At 34.4% G+C, this 22272-nt stretch overlaps 1 protein-coding gene across 2 annotated transcripts; it reads right to left on the bottom strand.

Moving 5' to 3' along the window:
• Positions 1–1768: 1768 nt before the first annotated feature.
• Positions 1769–20889, bottom strand: LOC107026334 (protein ENHANCED DISEASE RESISTANCE 2). Of its 2 annotated transcripts, XM_015227264.2 has the most exons (22): positions 20431–20888; positions 17571–17645; positions 17365–17418; positions 16791–16856; positions 15751–15809; positions 15216–15292; positions 14599–14724; positions 13456–13490; positions 12371–12471; positions 12205–12300; positions 10868–10932; positions 10221–10292; positions 7869–8039; positions 6817–7016; positions 6629–6695; positions 5384–5559; positions 4965–5066; positions 4152–4199; positions 3665–3808; positions 3500–3595; positions 2782–2883; positions 1769–2099 (listed from the first exon to the last, which is right to left on the bottom strand). In XM_015227264.2, the coding sequence occupies exons 1-22, from the start codon at positions 20665–20667 to the stop codon at positions 2007–2009; spliced, it is 2262 nt and encodes a 753-aa protein (XP_015082750.1). In that variant the 5' UTR covers positions 20668–20888; the 3' UTR covers positions 1769–2006. The 2 variants fall into 2 exon arrangements, 1 of the variants encoding a protein (XP_015082750.1); XR_001457565.2 differs by lacking the exons at positions 1769–2099; positions 2782–2883; positions 3500–3595 and adding an exon at positions 4735–4799 and having other exon boundaries at positions 3717–3808; positions 20431–20889.
• Positions 20890–22272: the final 1383 nt, after the last annotated feature.

Raw genomic sequence — 22272 nt, 5'->3', positions numbered from 1 at the left:
AATTAAATGGTTATTTAAGTGAAAAGAAAAAAAAGAAGAAGAAGAAGGGTTGCACACCTACGTATTATCGAAGATATGATTTTAAATTTGAGTGAATATTGTTATTATTATTTTCTCTTTTTTTTTTTTTGGGAATTACTTTGTATTTTTTTTTGTTGCTGTTATTGCTCCCATATGTATCCCTTTTTCAATTATTTTATTCATTTTATTTAAATTGAAAGTCCGTCGAAGTAAACCTATTTATCTGTTCAAGGTAAGCGTAAGATCAATGTACACTCTAATCTCCTATCCTGATTTGTGGGCTAGGTATATTTGTTTATTGGTGTGTGATATTCTGTTTTAGTAAATGTATTTATATTTTGCAATTTATAGCTTATCAAACTAAATATAAATAAAAAGGTTATTTAAGCAAATAAAGCTAATGGATTATATAAAACATTAGGTGAATAAAGGGAGGTTAGCAAAGGCAAAAAGGCAAATTATTCCAATTATTTTTTTCCTCTTTTTACCTACTCTTTTGACCATACAATTTCAAGTGGGGAATGATGACCATACAAAAATGGCGTTCTGCTGGTAGTGGAACCATTATTTGGCTGAGATGAGGCGGAGGTGTTGGAATATGATATTTATTTTTTGTCATTTTTAATTTATCTAGGTGGCTATTATTTATCCAGGTGAAAATCCACATCATCACTATTTTTGCCAGCTGACGCGCATGTGTAGGAGCAGCGGACAAAAAGGTGTACGTGATAGTGGAATAAACAAGTTTGAGGGGTAATTAAAACAGAATATAATTTAAGTGTACACCAAATAAAAAGTTTCAAATTCAGGGGGGTAATGAATTCTTTTGCCATCTAAAATCTAACTTTGCATTTAAAATATTGTTCTTAATCAACCTGGTATTGTTCTTAATCAACCTGGTCATACATTCTGACCGACCAACAAAAGAGGTTTTAATCAAACTAAGCTATTATATAAAGCCATTCACCAAAATAATATGTTTTTCTAAAATTTTATAAAACTAGTATAAACGTATTCCACAGTAACGTTTTAGCATATATTTTATTTTTTAAAAGTTGATGGCGTCAGATTGATATACGTTACTCACAGTAACGTTTTACTCTTAAGACGTTACTCACAGTAACGTTTTACGAGTAAAACGTTACTCATAGTAACGTTATGAGTAACGTTTTAGGAGTAAAACGTTACTTACAGTAACGTATATCAACCTAATGCTGTTAGTTTTTTTTTAAAAAAATATACCCTAAAACGTTACTGTAAAATACGTTTATACTAGTTTTGTAAAATTTTAGAAAAACGTATTACTTTGGGAAATTGTTTTATATAATGGCTTAGTTTGGTTAAAAATTCACAAAAAAATAAAGTTTTGTAAACTCGATCGAATCACTTATAAAATAAAATGCTTGATATGTACTAGTGTTCAGCAACTTTGTCTCAATACTAAACTAATTGAAGTCGATTATACAAAACCTCTATATTGATCAACATTCAAACGTATCATAACAAAGTCGGGATTTTATGTTTATAGATTCTGGATCACAATTATTGGATTCTGGACAGGTAATTTTCACATATTAAATAAACATTTTAACACAAATACAAGACTTGAGTCAAAGTTACTAAGTTCTGCTGAATCCTTAACCGGCTCCACCCCGGGTGATGCTTTGCCAACTATCTTGAGTGAGCATATGTTGAGGAAATTTTTAACTGAAATTCAATGTATATAGAAAAATGGATAATCACTATATCTGTCACAAATATATGCGAATTTATTATCCACACAACATTCATCTCAGTTACAAGTTACAACTTTTGTTACAAGGTAAAAGCATTTGATTCTGTGCTGTTTTTGGTATATCATTATGATACAACAACTATAAGTCATTCCCAGACAAGTGGGGATATAATGTATACAAAATAACAGTACTGACTCAACAGTATTCGATTTCAAAGGCGATTAATGGCACTTACTAACAAAAGACTCATCAACCCTCCAATGGTACAGCAGAATCGACCTTTACGCGATTTAATCTAACAGTTCCAAGAATGTATTCAGGGAGTTCAGCCTCTTCTTTTGCCTGCAAAATGTGTATCCAACCATGGTCATGTGCAGGTGACATGAATCATTACAGAATGGCAAATGCAACTGAATTGTTAAGGAATTGAAACCAGGACGCCAACAACTTTTTGTCTTGTTGACATGGAAATGTATCGTTTTTGAACATGACCACTCACTTCATTTATTTTGAAGAAATCCGACCACCCAGTCTTTCAGCTTCCCTAGTAGTGGAGGGTTCGACGTTGACCCCTACTTTGTTTATTAGTACCCAAGAAAAAGTACAAGTAAAGGGGGCGAGGTTATTAGGACTTGATAAGGCTAGTTCAGAATATTTGAACTTCTCCTTTTACCATTTGTTCTTTATTCAATTGAGCATGATTGTGTTCAGGCACATCTTGTCTTTAGTTCTATTAGGTATATAGATATTTGTGTTTTACGTCTGGTTTTAAGTATCTTAAACTTCAATGCTTGAAGAGGGAAACAACAACATCACCATGTCATGTGCATGATTGAGAGAGACAGAGAAAACATTAATCAAGCAAAATAACGCTAAAATAGACCTGCGTCTATTCTTCTTTGTTTGTCAAGTTCTAGAACAACAATGAAATGGTCTAGCATTTCATAAGGTTATCACTCTAAACTACTAGAAGATTTTACTCCTATTGAGATGGACCATGGTCACAAGATCAAGAACAACATACCTCAACTAGAATAGCAAGATCAACGACAAGGCTTGTCACATAGCCCAGTACAAGACCAATAACACCTCTTGCCACAGATGAAGAGCCGATGTCCACATCAATCTGCATGCATGAAGTTCCATTTCAGGGTTAAAAATTAAAAAAATCAGTGAAGAAAGCATATGCATTGAAGGAAAGCCACTTGAGAGTTCAGACAAATCCATGCAAGCATAAATGCCTGAGCACAAGAGAAATACTTTCTTGCTTTTTCAGAGAGAACTCTAGCAACTTAGGGTGTATTTGGTATGTTTTCCAATGAATTTCCCGGAAAATAAGTATTTTCTCATTTCTTTTCTGGTGTTCGGTAAATAAGCAGACAATATTGTTCCAAAGGCTTTTTATATATAATCTAGGCAAACACTATGGGGGTAGGGGTGTGAGGATGATCAGGGTGGGGGACTATAAAGTGTGGGGATGTGTTGGAAGGTGGGGAGAAGGCAATCAATGTGGAATGTCACTGATGAAACTTGTTTTCCAATTTTCCTCATTTTAAAGGAACTTAGTTTCCAAGAGAATATTTTAAAAAAAAATTAACCAACCAAACATGGAAAAATTGAAAACTCCATATCATAACACACCCAGCAACTTAATCCACGCCCTTCCAACATTAAATGCAGTAAAAGTAGCATGGTGATAGCATGCAGAATGCAAAATAAGAAGGTCAAACTTGGAACCCAACCTCAAGAAAGTTATCTTGTCGAAGGTACTTGCACGTTACTGCCTTCCCCAGAAGGCAAGCTTTAGTTCCAACGGCACGCTTAACCATCCAGTATCCCTGTTATCAGAAGCTATTAGCAAAGAGTGTATAAAGAAAGAAGTCTGCTCCCGACAGAGTAATTAATACCTCTCTAATGCTTGGAATCAATTTGAATCTTGAATCACGAAAAGAGTCAGTTCCATCAATGAATTTACCCAACAATGAATCCTTATTTACAGGTCTGTCAGCGGCATAATAAAGAACCAGGCTATAATTTGGTTTAGCTGGAACCTGAAAACCAAGCCAGAACAGAATCGTTGACATTTCATACAATGAACTTTTATTCAAGAAGATTGCATTTTCAGGTTAAAGACCCAAATTTGTGATGTCCTTTCCTTTTAAAACTGTATTTGTATTTTTTCAACTAGATAATCTTAAAGATAATGATCAACGTGAATGTTTTAGGACGAATCTTTTAGCTATAATACACAGTTTAAACTCTTAATTCTTCAGCCTTTAAATTCTCTTCATACTTTTGGATCCACAGTGGTTATTAACGATGTGTTCATGTCAAGTCTTTTGTGAAACAGTCTGATCTATTTCAAAATTACAAGGGAAAAGCCAAAAGGCGTACCTGAAGGTTAATTATTAGGACGAATGGAATTTTCTTCCCTGCTTCAGACTGCAGTTAGGAAACCTTGTTAACAACAAATATGCTTAGCAGCTAATAGAATAAGAAAATAAGATTGGATAGAGAAATATGCTTCATTGCAAGAACTGGCAACCAATTCTTGCACATTGTTCAGTTAGAAACATTGTTTTTTGGGTTGAATTCAAGGAAGCTCTTTAAATCATATCTTGTTTACCTTATAAGATCCATTCCCCCATTCATTGTGGCACTTTGTGTGGTGAAAGAGACTATTCTCGTAGTAACAATCTTAAGATGCATATGGCTATGCTTATAATCACAAGTTCATGACTAAATATAAAAAGCTAGAAAAGTGAAGTTCTTGCATTATCATTTTCATGTATTTTCTGTTTCATTTCCTTTAAATTGATATGTAAAAACTTTACAAAGTTCTATATCATACAACAAATTTTGCAATGACTTTAAAGAGACAAAAGGTGACGACAAGCACGTCTACAGGCAGTGTTTTGCATAAATAAAATTTCAACAATCACGTCAATGGTTCGCTTCAAAAGGTCAGGAATCTGACCTGATCTATCTCAGCGCTAGCTCCATATAGGAGCTATCTGATTGCATCTTTCGTTTAGGAGATAACTGGAAACAATATATCCATTATCTTCTCAGAAAAATTTAGATAGTGCATTGACGTGAAGTATATTATCTTTTGTTCACTTTATTAGTTTGACTAACAAAACAACTTCTCTTCTTTTTCTAGAGGATAAACAAAGTGCAGTCAGGTACTAAGTGATTCTTCATTACCTGAACAAGACATTTAGGATGAAGAGCAATATTTGTGATGCATTCATCCACCTTGAACCAGTCAACTGCAATAAGCTTGAGCAGAGGATCTCCACCAGTAACCTACAAAAGATGCAATTACTACGATTCTAATTTCTATCCAGCTTAATGCATGACGTAAACTACGAGGTAAGCAAGGAGTTTAAAAGATGGCACGGCCTTGGTGATCAGCAATTAATAAAAACAAACAAATTGTCCATAGGCCCAATTTTTATGAGTCAATAATACCCTTGGTCTTTCTTCTTTTCTTTACACTAAAAACTGCTAAATAGGTGACTCTTGTAATACGGAAGAGAAGCAGGAAAAGAAAGCTGTTAAAAAATATTCAGGAACATGTGAAAACTTGATCCAAATATTTGGATTCAAGAATTAAAAGCTACCTTCGTACTGTCTTTCAAGTATGTCTTTCCTCTGATCATGAAACCAGAACCACTCGGTGAAGACCAGCAATCAGAGTCACCCTCACCCTTTGCATGCCGCATGGTACCATGAAACTGACTTGGATCAAGAGTTAATGAAGGTACATTGGGATTTAGTTCCTTACTAGTGTCTGGTGCTGCATGCAAGACAATTTTTTTAAATGACGTTGCTTAAGAGACTTTAAGTGGAAAAGGATAAAACGCAGTATCATCTAAAGACTGTGAACAATTTCCCTACACCTGAATGTATATAACAGTGACCTCATACCACCCACTCCCTACTCCAGAAAAATGGTACATAATGGCGAGAGGGATTTATGCAAGGTGTCTACTTTCTTTGCAGACCTCTATATTAAACATTCAAACCTTCTAGGCTAATAAAACAATACTTTAGTGTTCTTTTGATAGGTAAAGGTAGTTTCATTGATATTCAGCAATAAGTGCATGTTATTACACCAAGAGATAAGCTACATCCAATATTGTGCAGTACCACAATAACAACTATGCCTCAAATCACATATTATGTACTGAGCTCAAAAATAAATTTCTTTTTTTTTTTCAAAAAAAAGAAAGAGCTCAAAAATCATTTGGCATCTATGAGTTACATCAGTTACTACAGCCATGTTGCACCAAAGGATAATAGAGATACATCTAAACTTTACAGTAATCACAGATCCAGATAGAAGAGATACATCTAAACTATACAGTTGTCACGGCTCCATGTTTGTTTCTTCCATCTCTTTCCTTCCAGATGGACCACCATATTGTCATAGGGATTGTGATCCAAACCAAGGTTGAAGTCTTTACTTAACCTTTCCTGTACTGGCATAGGAGGAGAGCTTGGCTGTTCTAGGCATTCCTCAACTAAGTAACAAAACGCTGAACATTACACTCCAAAGTTGGGTGGTGAAACTGCAGCGAAAGAAGAGATGGTTCACATCTTTACTTTCTTTTTCACAGAGAGCATTGTTGCCAATGTTAGGCCCCTATTTTGGAGATTGTTTTGAGTAAACAATTCTTGTTTTTAATTTTAATTGGTCTTAAAGAGGACTAATGTTCTTCATAAATACCATCTCAAGTAAATCATTCATGATCTGCTTAGTATTTAGAGTAACTGATGATGGAGATACATGATTACAAATTGAACTGCTACAGATATGCTTCCACATATACCAAAGCAAGAAAGGTGGCAATGAATTTAGTTACCCGATGTCTTCTTTAAGGCTAAGCTTGCTATGGCCCATGAAACATTTTTTAGCTTAACCTTTTTGTCCTGTCAGAGGTAAATAAAGAGTAAAAAAAACATATAAAGGGTTCAAAGGCAGGTAATCGAACAAGACAGTTTCCGGAGCTATTGCAGTGCTTTTGATGAAGGAACACGAGAAACAACAAACCTGCTTACTAGATACTTCATCACCACTATCTTCATCTGATGATGACGAATCGGTACCTATTGCATCATAGAATTCATCTGATCCCATTGCATCCTCCAGCTCATTGCTTGATATAGAAACACCAGATGTTTTTGACTGAACAACTACAGTGGATGATTCAAATGTAAGTGCTGGATTTGCTCCAATATATTCCTTCAAACCTACACAAATGATAAAACATTAAGACGGCAAAAATCACCACTGCAATGAGCTGTGATATAAAGAAGGTTGCATGGTCTAGCCATTCTGACTTCAGAATTATTGTATGGTGACTAAAATGGAAGAAAAATCTTTCTGGAAATACGTGTTGATGATCAACACAGGTTAAGGTGTAAATTTGAAGGAGCCAAACACAAAAGAACTGTTAGTTCATGGAGGAAGGGGAGGGTAAATAACTGCCCCTCACAACCTTCGAGAAAGTTGGAAGCAAATCAGAATACAGTGTTAAAGGGAACAAGAGTCAAAGGAACTTTTGGTCACTACTACCGTCAGATTACAAAGGAAATGCAAGTGATAGGAAATGCAAGTGATTTAAGTGGTCTATGCTTTCTGGCCAATGATAAAGGAAGCAAGGAAGAACATAACAACTCGTAGGTATAGGAAAGAAGAAACTATACATTGATTAGGGGAAAAAAATCTTAACCGGAAAGTGAGGTAGAAAGAGAGAATTAATCTTCACTGCTTAAGAAAGGAAAATAAAGACGCAGATTTCCGCGGACCACATAAGCTCCAGTTACATAATGTAAGAGCAAAATCAGAGGCATTACTCTCAACTTTTACTCAACACGCAAAGTAGAAACAGAGAACAGAAGAAAAAAATGCCGCATCATCAATGCCAAAAAGAAAATGTTCTATGACCTACAGATGAAGGTTATGGATTTTTTGTCCATTTTCTGGGGATGGTAGAGGGGAGGATAATTCCGGAAACTAAAAGAATACAATGTATTGTGAATTTAGGCTTTCTAACACAAGGCATGAGCTTCCAGAAAACATAGGTAATCAAATTGACCAACCTGCCACTTGACTCAACATTCCAAAAGGAAGTGTTCTCTCAAATTTACAGAATTCATTATTCTTCCACTTAAACCAGGCCTTAGAACGTATCTCCAGAATCAGTGTCACAAGGCATCTGGCAGGCTTTAATGAGGAGGAAGTGCCTATATTGCTGATCTCCCAAGAACAAGCTACAATATAACATAGTTTTGTCAGGACCAATCAGCAATGCTTAAGAATAAATAATCTCTTATCTTAAAGAAGTTGCAATAAATCTAGAAATGCTAACATCAAACTCATAAAATTTCCATGGTATCAACAATGTCTTGAGAACTGCAGCAAGAACAATGGTACTCATGCAGCATGCATCTATCTAATTAGCAGCTTGAAGTAGAAGCATATACGGCTATATAAATGCACAAACCAATTACAGAAAACTAAGGTTCATGATCATCACTTTGACAGCATACCACAAAAGAAAGTGAAGTTTGGCAGACACGATTCTCACAGATCTACCAGTAAGTAAAACAGTGTCAATAGAACCTCACTATACCACAAATAATTTTGATAGGTAATATAGCATAATTTCTTTTGAGAAATAATATAGCATAATTTTAAGAAAAACATAACCAAGGAGGAAGGAATCCAAAGTAATATGGATAAGTTATAAACAGGAGATGTTTAGCTACCCGAAGATCTGTATAAACAAACATTTAGGACACACTGAGAAAGTCAAACAAAGAAACAAATTTGTGTCATTGTGTCCCAACATAAATTTTGAAGCACTTTATGCAAGGTAAACATTTGAAAAAGGTACAGCTCATGAATCTAAAATTAAAAAGTGGACTGTACTTGAGGTTAGTAGTGTTGCACATATTGAGAAGCAGAAGAATGGGTATAACATGTATAAGAAGTAAGAACATGTTACAATGTGGTTACAGGTACAAGCAAAAATGTTCACCAAGGACAGATTGCTCATTGCTCAAATGGGGCTACAGTATACATCCTCAGTGTGTGTCTGCACGTCAATGGAAGAAGAAACAAGGGACCATCTGTTTGTGCAAAGTCAACTCACCAGGCAGCTATGGGCTAACATTCTGTAATGGATGCATCTACAGTTTGGTATTGGTAGAATATGGGATCATCATCTAACAGTAGATCATCAAGAGTGCAAAAGGGAAGACTCGTAGAGCTCAAATATTTAAAATGGTCTATGCTGACACAGTCTATGCCATATGGATAGAGAAATCAAAGAATTTTTTAAGCAAAAATATGTTGATGTGGATAGGATCACTAGGAATATTACCTTCTCGTATAAAATGTTAAGCACCACTTGGTGTGAGAACTTCAATTCAGTCTTGGCTGCTGTAACCATTCTAGCCCTTATGTGGTTAGGATAACCTCAATAGGCTGTTTATTTTCTCAGATTAAGCTGGCAGTGGCTGTTTTTTTTTTTTTTTTTTGAAATTGAGCAACGGCTGTTGGCTTGTTTTTAATTGACTGGTGACTAATGCAATGTTAGTCACCTAAAATATATGTATAAGAACAGGTTATACACCCTGTTGCTGCAGTAACCCCCGGGATCCCTGATCATAGTAAAGTCAGCTGTTTCCTGTTTCCCCCTTCCTGCACAAGTATTGCTGTCTTCCACGTTTACAAGTATGATCTCTTAGGTTACCATGATTATCCTTGACCTTTCAGATGAAATCCAACACACATTTGAAGCTAAATTATCTCATATCCATCTGGATTAAAGATATCATTAACTAGTCAAAGGAGATGAATTTCCAGACGACAAAAATCTAGCTGAGCTGCACTGAATTGGGATTGGCTGGATGTTTAGGATAATTACCCAGATTATAAATATTTCCAGATATACAAAAACATATTCCAAAGGCTTATGCATCTGGACCAGTTATCCTCCGCAATAGACTTCAGTCCGAGCCATGTCAAATACCTCGTTTAAGCCTTTAAGGTCTTTATCAAAATCCTACTTCATCTCCTACCTTCATTTTCGAGCGACATGTGGTTTTGGGACATATACAGTAAGAAATTTTTTTAGTTTCTCAAGCTGAGGGCTCAAGTTCAGTCTCTTGAACCATTGTTGAGAACTTCAGGCATCAAACTAATGTTGTTTGTAAGGTAACTGAAATCTCTAAAATATTTCTCAGCACCATGGCACTAACTCGTATTCTACCCATCATCTCAAGGTAGAAACACATGAGTAGGAAAATAGCATGGACAAGGTGATAGAAATCCCTGAATCAATCCTACATCCTAACCATACTAGTAACGAGCGATCTCTTCAGATACTATATTTTATTTTGATAAACCTTCCAGTACTACATCTTTTATGAAGTGGAGTTACTTACCGATCATTTTTATTCGTCGATATCCACTTTTTGGCGGCCGCTTTTTGTATTCAGTTGGGAAATGCAAAATTGCTGCATTAAATGTTGAAAAGTATCCATCAGTGAAAGCATAATAAAATGAAAAAGTAAACAAACAAGCTGAATAGCATATGATATGTATGCCTGGTATTGAGAAAACATAGATTCTATCCTACTAACAATTATTACGACTCTCTATTTCTTTAGATAATATTTCCAAAAGGGAAGAACCACAAGTACAAATATACACTATACAGTGCCCGAGGAACTCCCTGCCAGACACTCATCAGATCAATATATATATGCAGGTATTGCCAATGTAGTCAAACGATATAAAGGGCAAGGTCTGATTCTCGGAAAATGCAAGGTCATATCCTTGACAAATTCTCTGCTTATAATTTCTACAAAATTTTTGCATAACTACACCATACTTACAATAATTTGAAGTGTAAGGTTCTAAAATAATAGGGACAGCAAATTTAAGCAAATGAACAGATTCATGCACATTAATCTTACTTATTAACAAAACAAAAGAAGAAGCAGAGATTATTAGAAATCTGTCTCAAAGAAGAACGATTTTTGGATATAATACAGATGAATTTAATAGAGAGAAAGCTCAGGATCCTCACTATATGTTCCATCTTGACCATGAAACCACCTCCGAGAAAAGACAAAATCTCTTTTAGACTGCCACCTGCAAAAGAGAACCTCTGATGTATTAAAAGAAGAAGAAGACTCAAGGAGACCAAATTTGAAAGACCTCCAGACATAAAGAGAAGGATCACCCACATCAAAGGGTCGAAAAAATGATAACATTTCACTACAGGCCTATCAAGACGGCAAGTGATACATAAAACAGGACAAGACAACAAGGTTTGATGTTGCATGTACAAACACCTAAAACAATACATTTCACACATCAAGGAAGATCCATAATCAACAGTGTTTCTTTCGTTCACATCACTCATTTGTGTTCTCCTTAATCTCAGCTCGTACCGTACCACCCAGCTTTGGAATTCAACTGCTCATAGATGTTAGTATTTCTTCTATTCTGTTTCTACATTACTTACATATCCAAATGCTATCTTCTGCTTCTCAGCATCCCTTTCCATTCTTCTTCCTAACAACATCATACACACAAGTGGGGTCTGCGGAGGGTGGTGTGCACGCAGCTTTTGTGAATATAGAGATATTGTTTCCTATTTCCTGGTGTATGTTTTAATTTTTACCACCCTTATGCCTCAGCAGCCGCTATTAGAGAAAGAAGATATGGAAAACGAAACTACTATCACTAAGTTAATTTTGCTCACCACCCCAAATCCCTAAGCTCCTCAATCTTGGATACAGCCTCAACATTTCTTGATGTATCCTAATCTGCCCCCTCTATAATTTTATAATATTTTTTCATTATCTTATCCAATTTTTCTTTCACTGAGGATTTTAACTGTAACTTGGTGGTTATGAGTACTAGAATAAATTTAAGGCAAGTTGTATGGGAAACACATTCAAGTCTTCCATTCCTATCAAGGACTCATAAATCTACTTGTTCCAATTCCTTTGCTTCCTTCTTTTTCTTCTTTTTATATGCCAATCACTAGCTTTAACATAAAGCTTTAAAAATTTGTATAGCCAAAGAATAATTTGTACATCACCATACCTGATTCATTGACTCAACTAGCTTTAGTACTAGTCGCGCACCAAAGATGCTATTAACAGCAGGGCTAGCTTCTTAGAAGCAGTCATATCCAACATGTATAGAGGTGAAATACTAGTCAACCACTTCAGCCAACTTGATGTTATGAGATTGAGGAATACTCTTATATTTCTGAAGACTGGTTGATAGTTTGTCTCATATTGGTTAGTGATAAGCTCTTCAATCAGATTTTAAATGGTCTTTCACAATTCTCAAAAAATATACCCCCACAGAGCACCATTAAGAAGCAGAATATGAATGGTTGGAACTTACCAAGAAAGTTTTCGGAGATCAAGTGTCCCATAAACAACATCACAGTGACCGTCCAAAGATTCTATCAACTCCACGTCTCCTGTTAACATATCCCACCTGCAAGATAACTATTAGCCCGAATTGAACAATAAAATTCCACAACTTTCACATAGTTCAAGGAACATACTCATATCTTCGATGTCGATCAAGACTCAAAAGCACATCAAAGACAGTATCTGCACTAGCTTCGACAACACCAACGGCCTTGACAAGAACTCCTTTACCAGTCTACAGGAAAGAAGAAAAGAATGGCAGACAAGTTCTTGATTGTACAAATAAAACCTAGGATAATATGAAAGACCTTAAAAGGAGCATGTCAGACTAATTTTTGACTGTATAAATAATATAAAACCCAGACAACGATCCTTGAAGATTTGCCAAATATAAAAAAAATATGAAGATATAGATGACAAAAGAAAAGAACAGAATGCTTATATCTACCTTATATTTCATAGATATTAAATCAGCAGCTACCTTATAAATAAAATATTAAATCAAAGCTTGTGGAAATTAATCTTAATCTTATTTTACCTACTATCTATAATGTTGTTATATTTTAGAAAGAAATTTGCTTAAGATACAGCAACAAGTATCCTATCAAACTGAGTTCTGCCCTTTCTCAATCTCACTACTCAGCAAGATGTCATAAAAATCAGAAATCAGAACCAGTGACGAAGGTAACAGAAAAGAGAAGTCATAAGAAAATATACAAATGGTTCAGTTTCTTCAATCCTGCAGGTCATGCATAGACTAAGACTATTTTAATGTAGGTATATGCTTTTCTTAGTTTAGCACCAAGGGCTTGGCCTAGAGGTCAATGAAGTGGGCGGAGAACCACGAGGTCTAAAGATCAAATCTCAAAGGAGGCAAAAACTCATGATTCCTTCTATTTGTTCAAGCTTTGTGGATAGAGTTACCCCGTACCTGTGTTAGTGGGACATAATAGGTAATCCATGAAATTAGTCGAGGTGGACGCAAGTCCGCTTGGACACCATGGTTATATATATTTGTATGTACATATTTGATGGTTTAAACATAAAACTACATATATCAGTCAGGAATTAAAGAGTGTCTTTCATAAACTTGGTTAAAGCTCTTAAAGATTTATCATATCTCTTAATATGCACCAATAAACAGCAGTCTAGACATCTTAACACAGTATAGACTTGCAATCTCCAATCACGACAGTAAATCTAGTGGCATGGCAGATACCTTTTTGTTTGCCATATCTTCAAATATCCGAACACCTACACTACAAAGAAGGTGGGAAACGACATCAGAAAATGAGTTACAACATTTGAAGAAGGCAAATTTTAGAGGCATAGCAGATAAGTTTAAACAAAATTATTCCAACTCAAAAATTCAAGTAAAGATCTAACAGGAAAAGATCAAACTGAAATCCTACAACCATTTTATCTTTCCCTTTTTATATTACTAATCAAGAAGAAAATCTAAAGCATATATTGTGCTGAGAAGATAGTAATCTCTTCCTTTGGCATGATCATATATCGTACATTTTTCTTTCCTCTATTTGACTGCTGCATTAATATATTTGGGGATTACTTGCAGTACGTAGTCTTAATAACAGAAAACTATACCAAGTTCTCAAACAATTGTATGGTAAGCAAGTTGTTGATACCCTGTTTGATTTCTGGTCAGGATGTTATTTCATTCAAAGCTGCTATTATTTTCCTTCAAGGGTATTTGTCCTACATGTGTAAACAGTTATTTGGACCAAATTGTATACTGCAAATATTCCTGTTACCTGCTTTGTTTGTTTATATTTCGTTAACTTACAGAGCTACAAGAAGAAACAACTTCTGACCTACTTCATTACAGATATCAAGCTCCATTAAATTTGTTTTCTTTTTCTTTTTCTTTTTTTATGGTCATCATTTTAGTCATTCGGAAACAACAAGGTAGTGGTAAGTGGTAACTGGTAAGGTCCATATAGTCTGCCCTCCTCAGACCCCACTTGTGATATTTCACTAGGCATGTTGTTGTTGATTGGCATTATTCTGTTTTTTCTCCTCATCTAATCCAATAGCTTTTAAAAAATATTACTCCCTCCTTTTCGATTAGCTCGTCATACTCTCCTTTTTAGCTTGTTTAAAAGAGAATGTCTCTTTCCTTTTTGAGCAACTCATTAATATAAACTTTACACATAACATGTTTAAGACGAGAAGATCAAATGACATTTTGGTTCAATCTACATATCTTTAGTTTATGACCCCAAGATTCTCATTCAAATGTTTTTCCTTACTTTCTTAAACTCTGTGCCATGCCAAGTCAAAACCAGACAAACAAATTGAAATGGAGGGAATAATTATTATTAAAGAAGATGAAAAGACATACCATCAAGAGTACGAACACATTTCCACTCATGTGCTTCAACCACATCTGTGCCATCTGCTTCAAAGTACACATCCGTTTCACTTTTGGCACCCAATTTTGAGGATTTCCGCAAGAGCTTCTCAGGACCTATGCATTGAAGGGCATTTTTGAAAATTTATTGTTATTTTGAGTGTTTGTATTCACACATCAAGGACATGTGGTTACTAGTGTTGTGGATGGCATCATCAACATTTGACAAATAGTCAACGATAAAATATTTTGTAAAGCAACAAAAAGAGATAAATAATACAATAGGATACTTAATTTGGATGGAAAGAAAAATCATCTACAATTGAAAAGCAGCACATGCACCCATAGAGGTGTGAATATGCATGTTACACACACGGTATCCAGGGAAATAAAAGTTTTTATCTGTTTTGACATCACTTATGTCATCCATACTGCTTGGAATCTTCAGTTAAAGGAAGGAAATCAAAATAAAAATACTAGTTAAAGGAATGAAGAAGCTATTCTATGCTGGAAGAGGCAAAATCATTTTTAAAAAAAAATAAAATTGATCGGTGCAGGCAAAATCATAATTTTCACAGAGTATCAGCAATAGTTTCCCCCCTCCTCACCTTGTCCTATTCTTATCAGCTGCTTCAAGCCATGCGCATACCGCCGTACTCTAGGTCGATGTCCAGCAAGGTTGATCCTTTGATAGAGAGATTAATTTAATGAGATACAGAAACTATTTAAAGAGATAGCAAGGAGAAAGACCAACTATATAAGAATTAACATCACAATGGGCTCAAGCAACGAGTCCAAGAGTTGATGAAAACTGTAACATAGATATAAACACTATCCAAATCCTATGTTGATTAGATCCTCCAAAAATGTCGCCGCAGTCGTGTTGGATCCTCCAAAATAGTACCTTTTAAGGATCCGATGCAGATGCATGGGCATTTTTGCAAGATCTGAGCAATGTAAGCTAAATCCTAAATTAGTAAGGCTTCTATTAATCACTCTCCAGTTTCCAGATTGTTGCCTCTTTTAGAGAAGGTAGAAAATAGAAGGGGGAAGGGATGTGGGAGGCACTCCAAATAAAAATGACATCAGTCTATTAAATTTCAGAAGAAGCATTTTTTTTCAATCAAGAAGTCTGGACCATACTCGCTCTCTAACTTCAGTTTATCTCTTGCACTTTGACCTCTTGAAAGATCATAATCTGCCTGCAATAAAATAGTCCAGTATGAGAAACAACAGTTAATCAAAGTAAGATGGCCACATTCTTTCATGAGCATGATTTTATGGTGATCTGGGATCAAACCTATTCATGCATCAGATGCTTCTGCGAAAATTGCCAGAAGAAGCATCCATTTAGAGTCTTGTAACCTAATTCACTCCTAAGCAGGAAACAAATAACTACTTTCCCTCATTCTATTTTCGTACTTCATTATCACATCTTTCCTTTAATCTCGGAAACCACAATAGTAAAAGTCGATTACAGTATTTTGCATATATAGATGAACTTAAGTACACCTCACTCCTAGGTGATTTCTTCTCATATGTCTAAGCATTGGTGGACAGAGTTACCAGTACCTGTTGGTGGGAGGTAGCACATATCCCGTAAAATTAATCCAAGTCCGCGCAAGCTAGCTCGGACACCACGGTTATTAAAAAAAGAAAAGGACACCTACCTCATGAAATTTGACTAGAACAAAAATTAGAAAAAGAAATTGTGGTGCCTTATAATTTTTGTTTGCACTCCCCTTCTCTTCATTTTCTTTTCTTGAACGTATAACCTTCAATTAATAGGACTTGGAAACTCTGACCTAATATCATGTGGAACAAATTAATGCCTTTGCTAAGTAACAACTCAAGTGATGTGCCGTTTGCAAGGGATGTGGCATGTGAAAGTCAACAAAGATGTTAATATCAGCTGGTTCTGTCTAAGATTAGATCAAATCGCCAAGTCGGACAAGTTCAAAATCAAATCAGCCAAACTGGATCATAAGTGCAAGCCTTCTCTTGCATAAAATATAACATCACAATTATGCACAGAATAGTTTAGAACTGCAGAGAGTATTATAGTCTCAAGGGGAAATGAGCCAACACCTTTACTTGCAATAAGTTGGATCTGAAAACCATGTTAACAAAATTCATGAATAAAGGAAAAAGAAAATCAAGTCAAAATGCCCATCATGCCTTACCTGTTGTTTTGCTCGATCAAAGGCTTCCATCCATTTCCTTACTTCACCAGGCGAAGCACAAGCAATCTTCCAGAAATAGATTTTAATCAAGTATTAGCCTTCTCAATATAAAATAACCCGCAAATTAGCTAACTCCACTATGAGGAAACTAATAGTTGTGAGAGAATTAGTATAGAAGAGTTGACAGAAACATTTTGGATTTAAATGAGATGGACTCAAACACCTTGATGACATCTGAATCAGAGAGCATGTCACTATTTATGTGTTTTTATGTTCGTTAGTGGACAACTTTATTGATTTGTCATCTATGAACAGAACAATTGGAAAATGTTAGGAAAAGAAGACAAAAACAAATTCATTGTCCCTCTCCCTGCTTCTGATAATAAAGGGCCATGAAATACTATCTTCAGCTACATTACAGTGAATCAACTGAGCCCCGAGATATTCAGCATATGTTGGCAAGCTAAATTTTGAACGACAATATCTCTTTTAAGTAGTAAGAATCTTTATTAACAAAAGAAAGATAAGCATCATCAGCTTCATTAACAATGCATAAAGAATGAGTCCCACTTACTTCTCCCCTTTTTGTCTCGTCCAATCGATTGTAAAACCTCAACACATAGAGATCCTAAAAGGGACAAAAGAAAAAGAAAATGTCATTGGGGTATGGATACAAAGAACACTCATCTGAAAGTACATGATGCACCAATAAAAAGAAGGGTCAAATTTATGCTTAAAGGTCAGAGAAATCAATAAAATGTTAATGGTTTTGAGTCTCACCCCATGGTTAACTCTTCGGCGACCTATTTCCTCCACCATAAGTGTGTGATTTATAACACCCCTCCTTATTGGTTTCTGCAACAAGGATGTAATAACATAAATCAAGGCCTTCGCTTCTATGCAGCAAATACATCAGATACTAAAATACTCCTTTTTCCTTTTTTATTGTGACTAAGCACTAAAAATACTCCCTCCGTTTCAAAAAGAATGACCCTATTTCCTTTTTAGTCTGTTTCAAAAAGACCCCTTTCCTTTTTTGGCAACACTTTTAACTTTAAAATTCCCCCTTAACATGTTTAAAACCACAAGATTAAAGGGCATTTTGGTACATTTGACATAACTTTAATTTAGTACCACAAGATTAAAAAGTCTTCTTTCTTTTCTTAAACTCCGTTCCAAGACAAACTAGGTCATCCTTTTTGAAACGGAGGGAGTACTTAATTTGTATGGACCAATCATTCGACACAAGCTTGACAGTGAATGAGAGAAAATGGGCCGAGTACGCAAACTTTAAAATCATTGCCACTAAAGATGGCCAGCAAGGGGCATTCAAAGAAACAGAAAGAAGATAAATTTAAGGCATAAAGATTATCAACAAAGGGTTACCTACCTGGAAAATGGAAATTCCAGCAGGTAACATAAAGGTTTTGCCTTAAAAAGGTAGCTATTCTTATAAACTCTTGCAACCAAGAATCCTGAATTCAACTTTTTTTTCTGTAAACAAGACCGTTGGGTGTTTCACTAGAAAGAGCTACAAGCACTTAGTACTCTATGGAATATCACATGGTCTTTGTCAGCATATACCATATAATCCAGATATTACCTCCTCATGTAGAGCTCTAAAACTTTAGTCTCGACTAAGACAGAATGCTAAACCATAATAATTTCCCTTATTTTCTCACTTAACTAAACTGTGTTGCAAGGGTTCTTACTTTTATTTACTGTTTACTCTTTTTTTCCTCTACAACCGAGCTGTCAGTTAGCATTTACAGGAAAACAGGAAACAGCACTAGTTTACGCAAATTATTTCAAGAAAGGGAGAAAATTTAATAATATGTTGTTATATGTGGGGACTCATTCACACAAATATGTTGAATAAGATGATCTGTACTATGCAATGAAGACAAGGAGTAGCTTTAGTGAAGCAACAACAATCTACTCATCTTCCTTTCACTGTCAGCTACATTTATGCAGTAACATGTCCACATCAACAGTACTCTTTACCAAAGGGTAACATTAATATATCATATCTCAAGAAGTGTTTAAATGGCACCTCTTCAAAATGCTCGTTGATAGGATTTTTAGTAGTTCGCAAAAATACTACTATGTTATTCAAACGTCATATAATAACAACAATTTTGTGCAGATCTACTCTACGTGTCAAAAGGTTACCTAATTGGCTAATTTGACTAAATGAACTTTTTCTTTAAGCTTTTAACCTTGGTCTGTACATATTACTTGCTTTTCAGATTATATTCAAGCTACAAGATATTTAAAATGCAAGGGAAGAGAACATTTGGTTCGATTGAGCCACTCAAATCTATCAGATTCCCCTATAACCAGAAATTGGCTCAACTGAAATATGAATAGGTCCGGTCAGATATGATGAACACATCTGTTACCGTTGTCAAAAAAAATATATGATGAACACATACTACCAACAAAACTAAATTAACGAATTTGCAACAACAACTATATCTCGATCCTAAGCTAGTTGGGGTTGTTTATCTAAATCATCACTGTCCATGTCACTCCATTAGGCCCATTCGATCAAATATTGTAAATACTAACATATTTAAAAATTTGGATACCGACTCTAGCACTAGAGTTCTCTAAATTTTTACAAACATACAAATCTATAAACAATACTAGAACGCTCCTAGTGACTATAGGACTTAGGGGTCCTTTGGTAGAGATTATTAGGAAAAATAATGCAAGCATTAGCCTTGTGTATTATTAGTACCTTGTTTGGTACTCTTTTCTAATCTATGTATAACTAATGTTTGCATTAGCCTTGTATATTATTAGTACCTTGTTTGGTACTCTTTTCTAATCTATGTATAACTATTGTGTGTTAAAGATGTGTAATGTTAATACCAAGAATTTCAAGGCATTAGCACTTAAAGTTTCCAACTAGTCCAAAAGGGTCTCATCCCAAAGCTCAAAAACTTCCTGTTTTTAGCCATTCATTAATCAACATTTAAGTCCTATCTAATTCTTCCAATTTCAATCCACTTAAATGGTACAAATTGCATCTAAGGGTGTAGCCTAGTGGTCAATGTAGTAAATTGCGAGATTTTTTCCATCTGTCCTAGATTTAACATGTGCTGGAAGGTAATAAGTACCTCGTTAAATTAGTCAAGGTATAAAAACAAGCTTAGCTTGGACACCACCATTATTTAAAAAATGGTACAAAAGTACAACCTTTTTAGTTATCTCCATTTCAATTTATTGTTCTGTTTTATCTTGACACCAAGTTTTAAAACGTATAAAGAAAGACTTTAAATTTCTTTTAATGTTATGGTGGTAAAGAGTTGTAATTGAAGAGTTCAACAAAAAGAAAAAGCATTCTCTTTTATAAAAAGACCAAAGAGGAAAATAGATAAATAAATTGAAACCAATGAGTAATTTTTTTTATAACATAGAGTAAGGACGGGGAAATCATTATAAGGGACCTCCCAACAAAGCGAAAGTTAAGCTAGCCTACCAATTGAACTATTAACAGCAACATAAACATCATATAGCCACCTAATTGAGCTAAAAAGAACAATAATCTTAAGCAACTAAAGCATCATCTAGTCAACCAACTAAGCTACTAGAAACAATAATCTTAAGCAAACAAAAGCATAAAAAAACTTACAGTGCCAGGATTTTCATGGGGATCTCTCTTATACATTTCCATATACTTCCCACGTATATATAAGAATCGAAGATGACAATACTCATGCCCCATTGTATTAACACCCAAATGATAAACCCAACCAAAATACTCAAAAGCATCATTATCTCCACCTCTCTCATCAGCTCCACTCTCTGAACCACCACTCTCCGATGATCCACCTTCACTTTTCACTTTAGGGAAAATTTCTGAACCCATTTTCAAGAATCATATACAAAAAAAAGTAATCTTGAAAATCAAATAAAACAGAAAAGGGGAAAAAGGAAAAAGTTGGATACTTTGCCTTGTGAATTGGAATAATTTTATCGGAATAGACGGAGATTTTTAATTTTTATTGATTATATCGAATTGTTATTGAGGATGAATGAATGAAACAAGAAAAAAATCTAGGGTGAGAGGATTTGGTTGAGTTTGCAAAGAAGAAAAAATACACTTATTTTTATAATTTACTTAAATTTTGAAAAATAATTAATTAAAATGGACTCTTAAAAAGTAAGATAACAGAGAAAATATTTTTTTTATAATAAAGTTTTAATTTTGTGATTTTTGTAGGTTTTAGATATAAGAAAAAAGGAAATTGAAATTTTGTTTCAATACTCTAATTATGATGTACTTTAATTGAGATATTGGACACCTAAAGTGCTTTTATGTGATATTTTTAAAGATGAATTTTAAAAAAATAATTAATTATATTTCAATTTTAAAAATTTAGATTGGTTAATCTTACCCAAAATCAGAAATAACATAGCTTACGTGTGGTGTTTTCAAGAGATTCAAATTTTATATTTTTTTCAAATATTAAAAAATTTAATCTTATAATATTGAATTAATTTAATTTAATTGAACAAAATTAATTAAATTAATTTTTAAGGAATAAAACATAACAAGTGTTTTGAGATGAAGAAAATGTATGCCACCAAAAGTGAAAGGATGAGAATCGAAATATTATTATTATGCCTACAATAACAAAAACTTAGGCCTGCAACATGAGACCAAGTAAGAATTGTCCCAGGTACAAAACAACTTATATATATGTGAGTCCAGAAAAAGTCTCATGCTAACAAGTAATATAATGTACAGTCGTTTCATGATTAGGATTTACATATACATTTGAACTAAGACTGGTCAATGGAACGGGACGTATCAGTACTGTTTCGGTTCGTCCCATTTCGGTTGCCTATGGGACGGGACGGGATAGTCTGAATCGGTACACGGAACGGGACGGAACCTGATTTCGTACCGGTGTACCGGTACCGGTTCATCCCGGTTCCGGTCCGGTCCGGTCCGATTCCGATCCGGTTTACTTAATATATATTAATTTTTTTTATATTTTATATTTTATATAATTTATATTTATATTTTCTATAAATTATATTTTATATTTTATATAATTTCTATATATTAAAATTAATTACCCACCAGTGATGATGGCATCGAACTTCAAGATCGTCAACGAGCTTTACCAAGACCAGAAGTTGATTACAATCAATCTATAGCTGAGTTAGAAAGAGGATTTACGGGACTATACAACTATTAGTATTACATTCGAGACTTAGTTGAAACAGAATTCTTCCTAGAAGGTGGCTGCGTAAACTTTGTACTCTACTAATAGTTTTAAATTGAAATTGTAATTTGTTACAAATTTAAATAAATTAAATTGATATTTTTTTATTTTTGTAATTGTGTTTATCCTTATTTCAATTTCATTTTTTCAAAATTACAAATTTTATTTATTTAATATTTACAAGACACAAGTTATAAATATAACTTATAAAATAAATATTAATGAATATAAGTAATAAC

This window comes from Solanum pennellii, chromosome 7 (assembly GCF_001406875.1).
Source record: "Solanum pennellii chromosome 7, SPENNV200".
NCBI lineage: Eukaryota > Viridiplantae > Streptophyta > Magnoliopsida > Solanales > Solanaceae > Solanum > Solanum pennellii.
The sequence above is the reverse complement of the archived record's forward strand: the minus strand, read 5'-3'. Positions and strand labels throughout refer to the sequence as shown.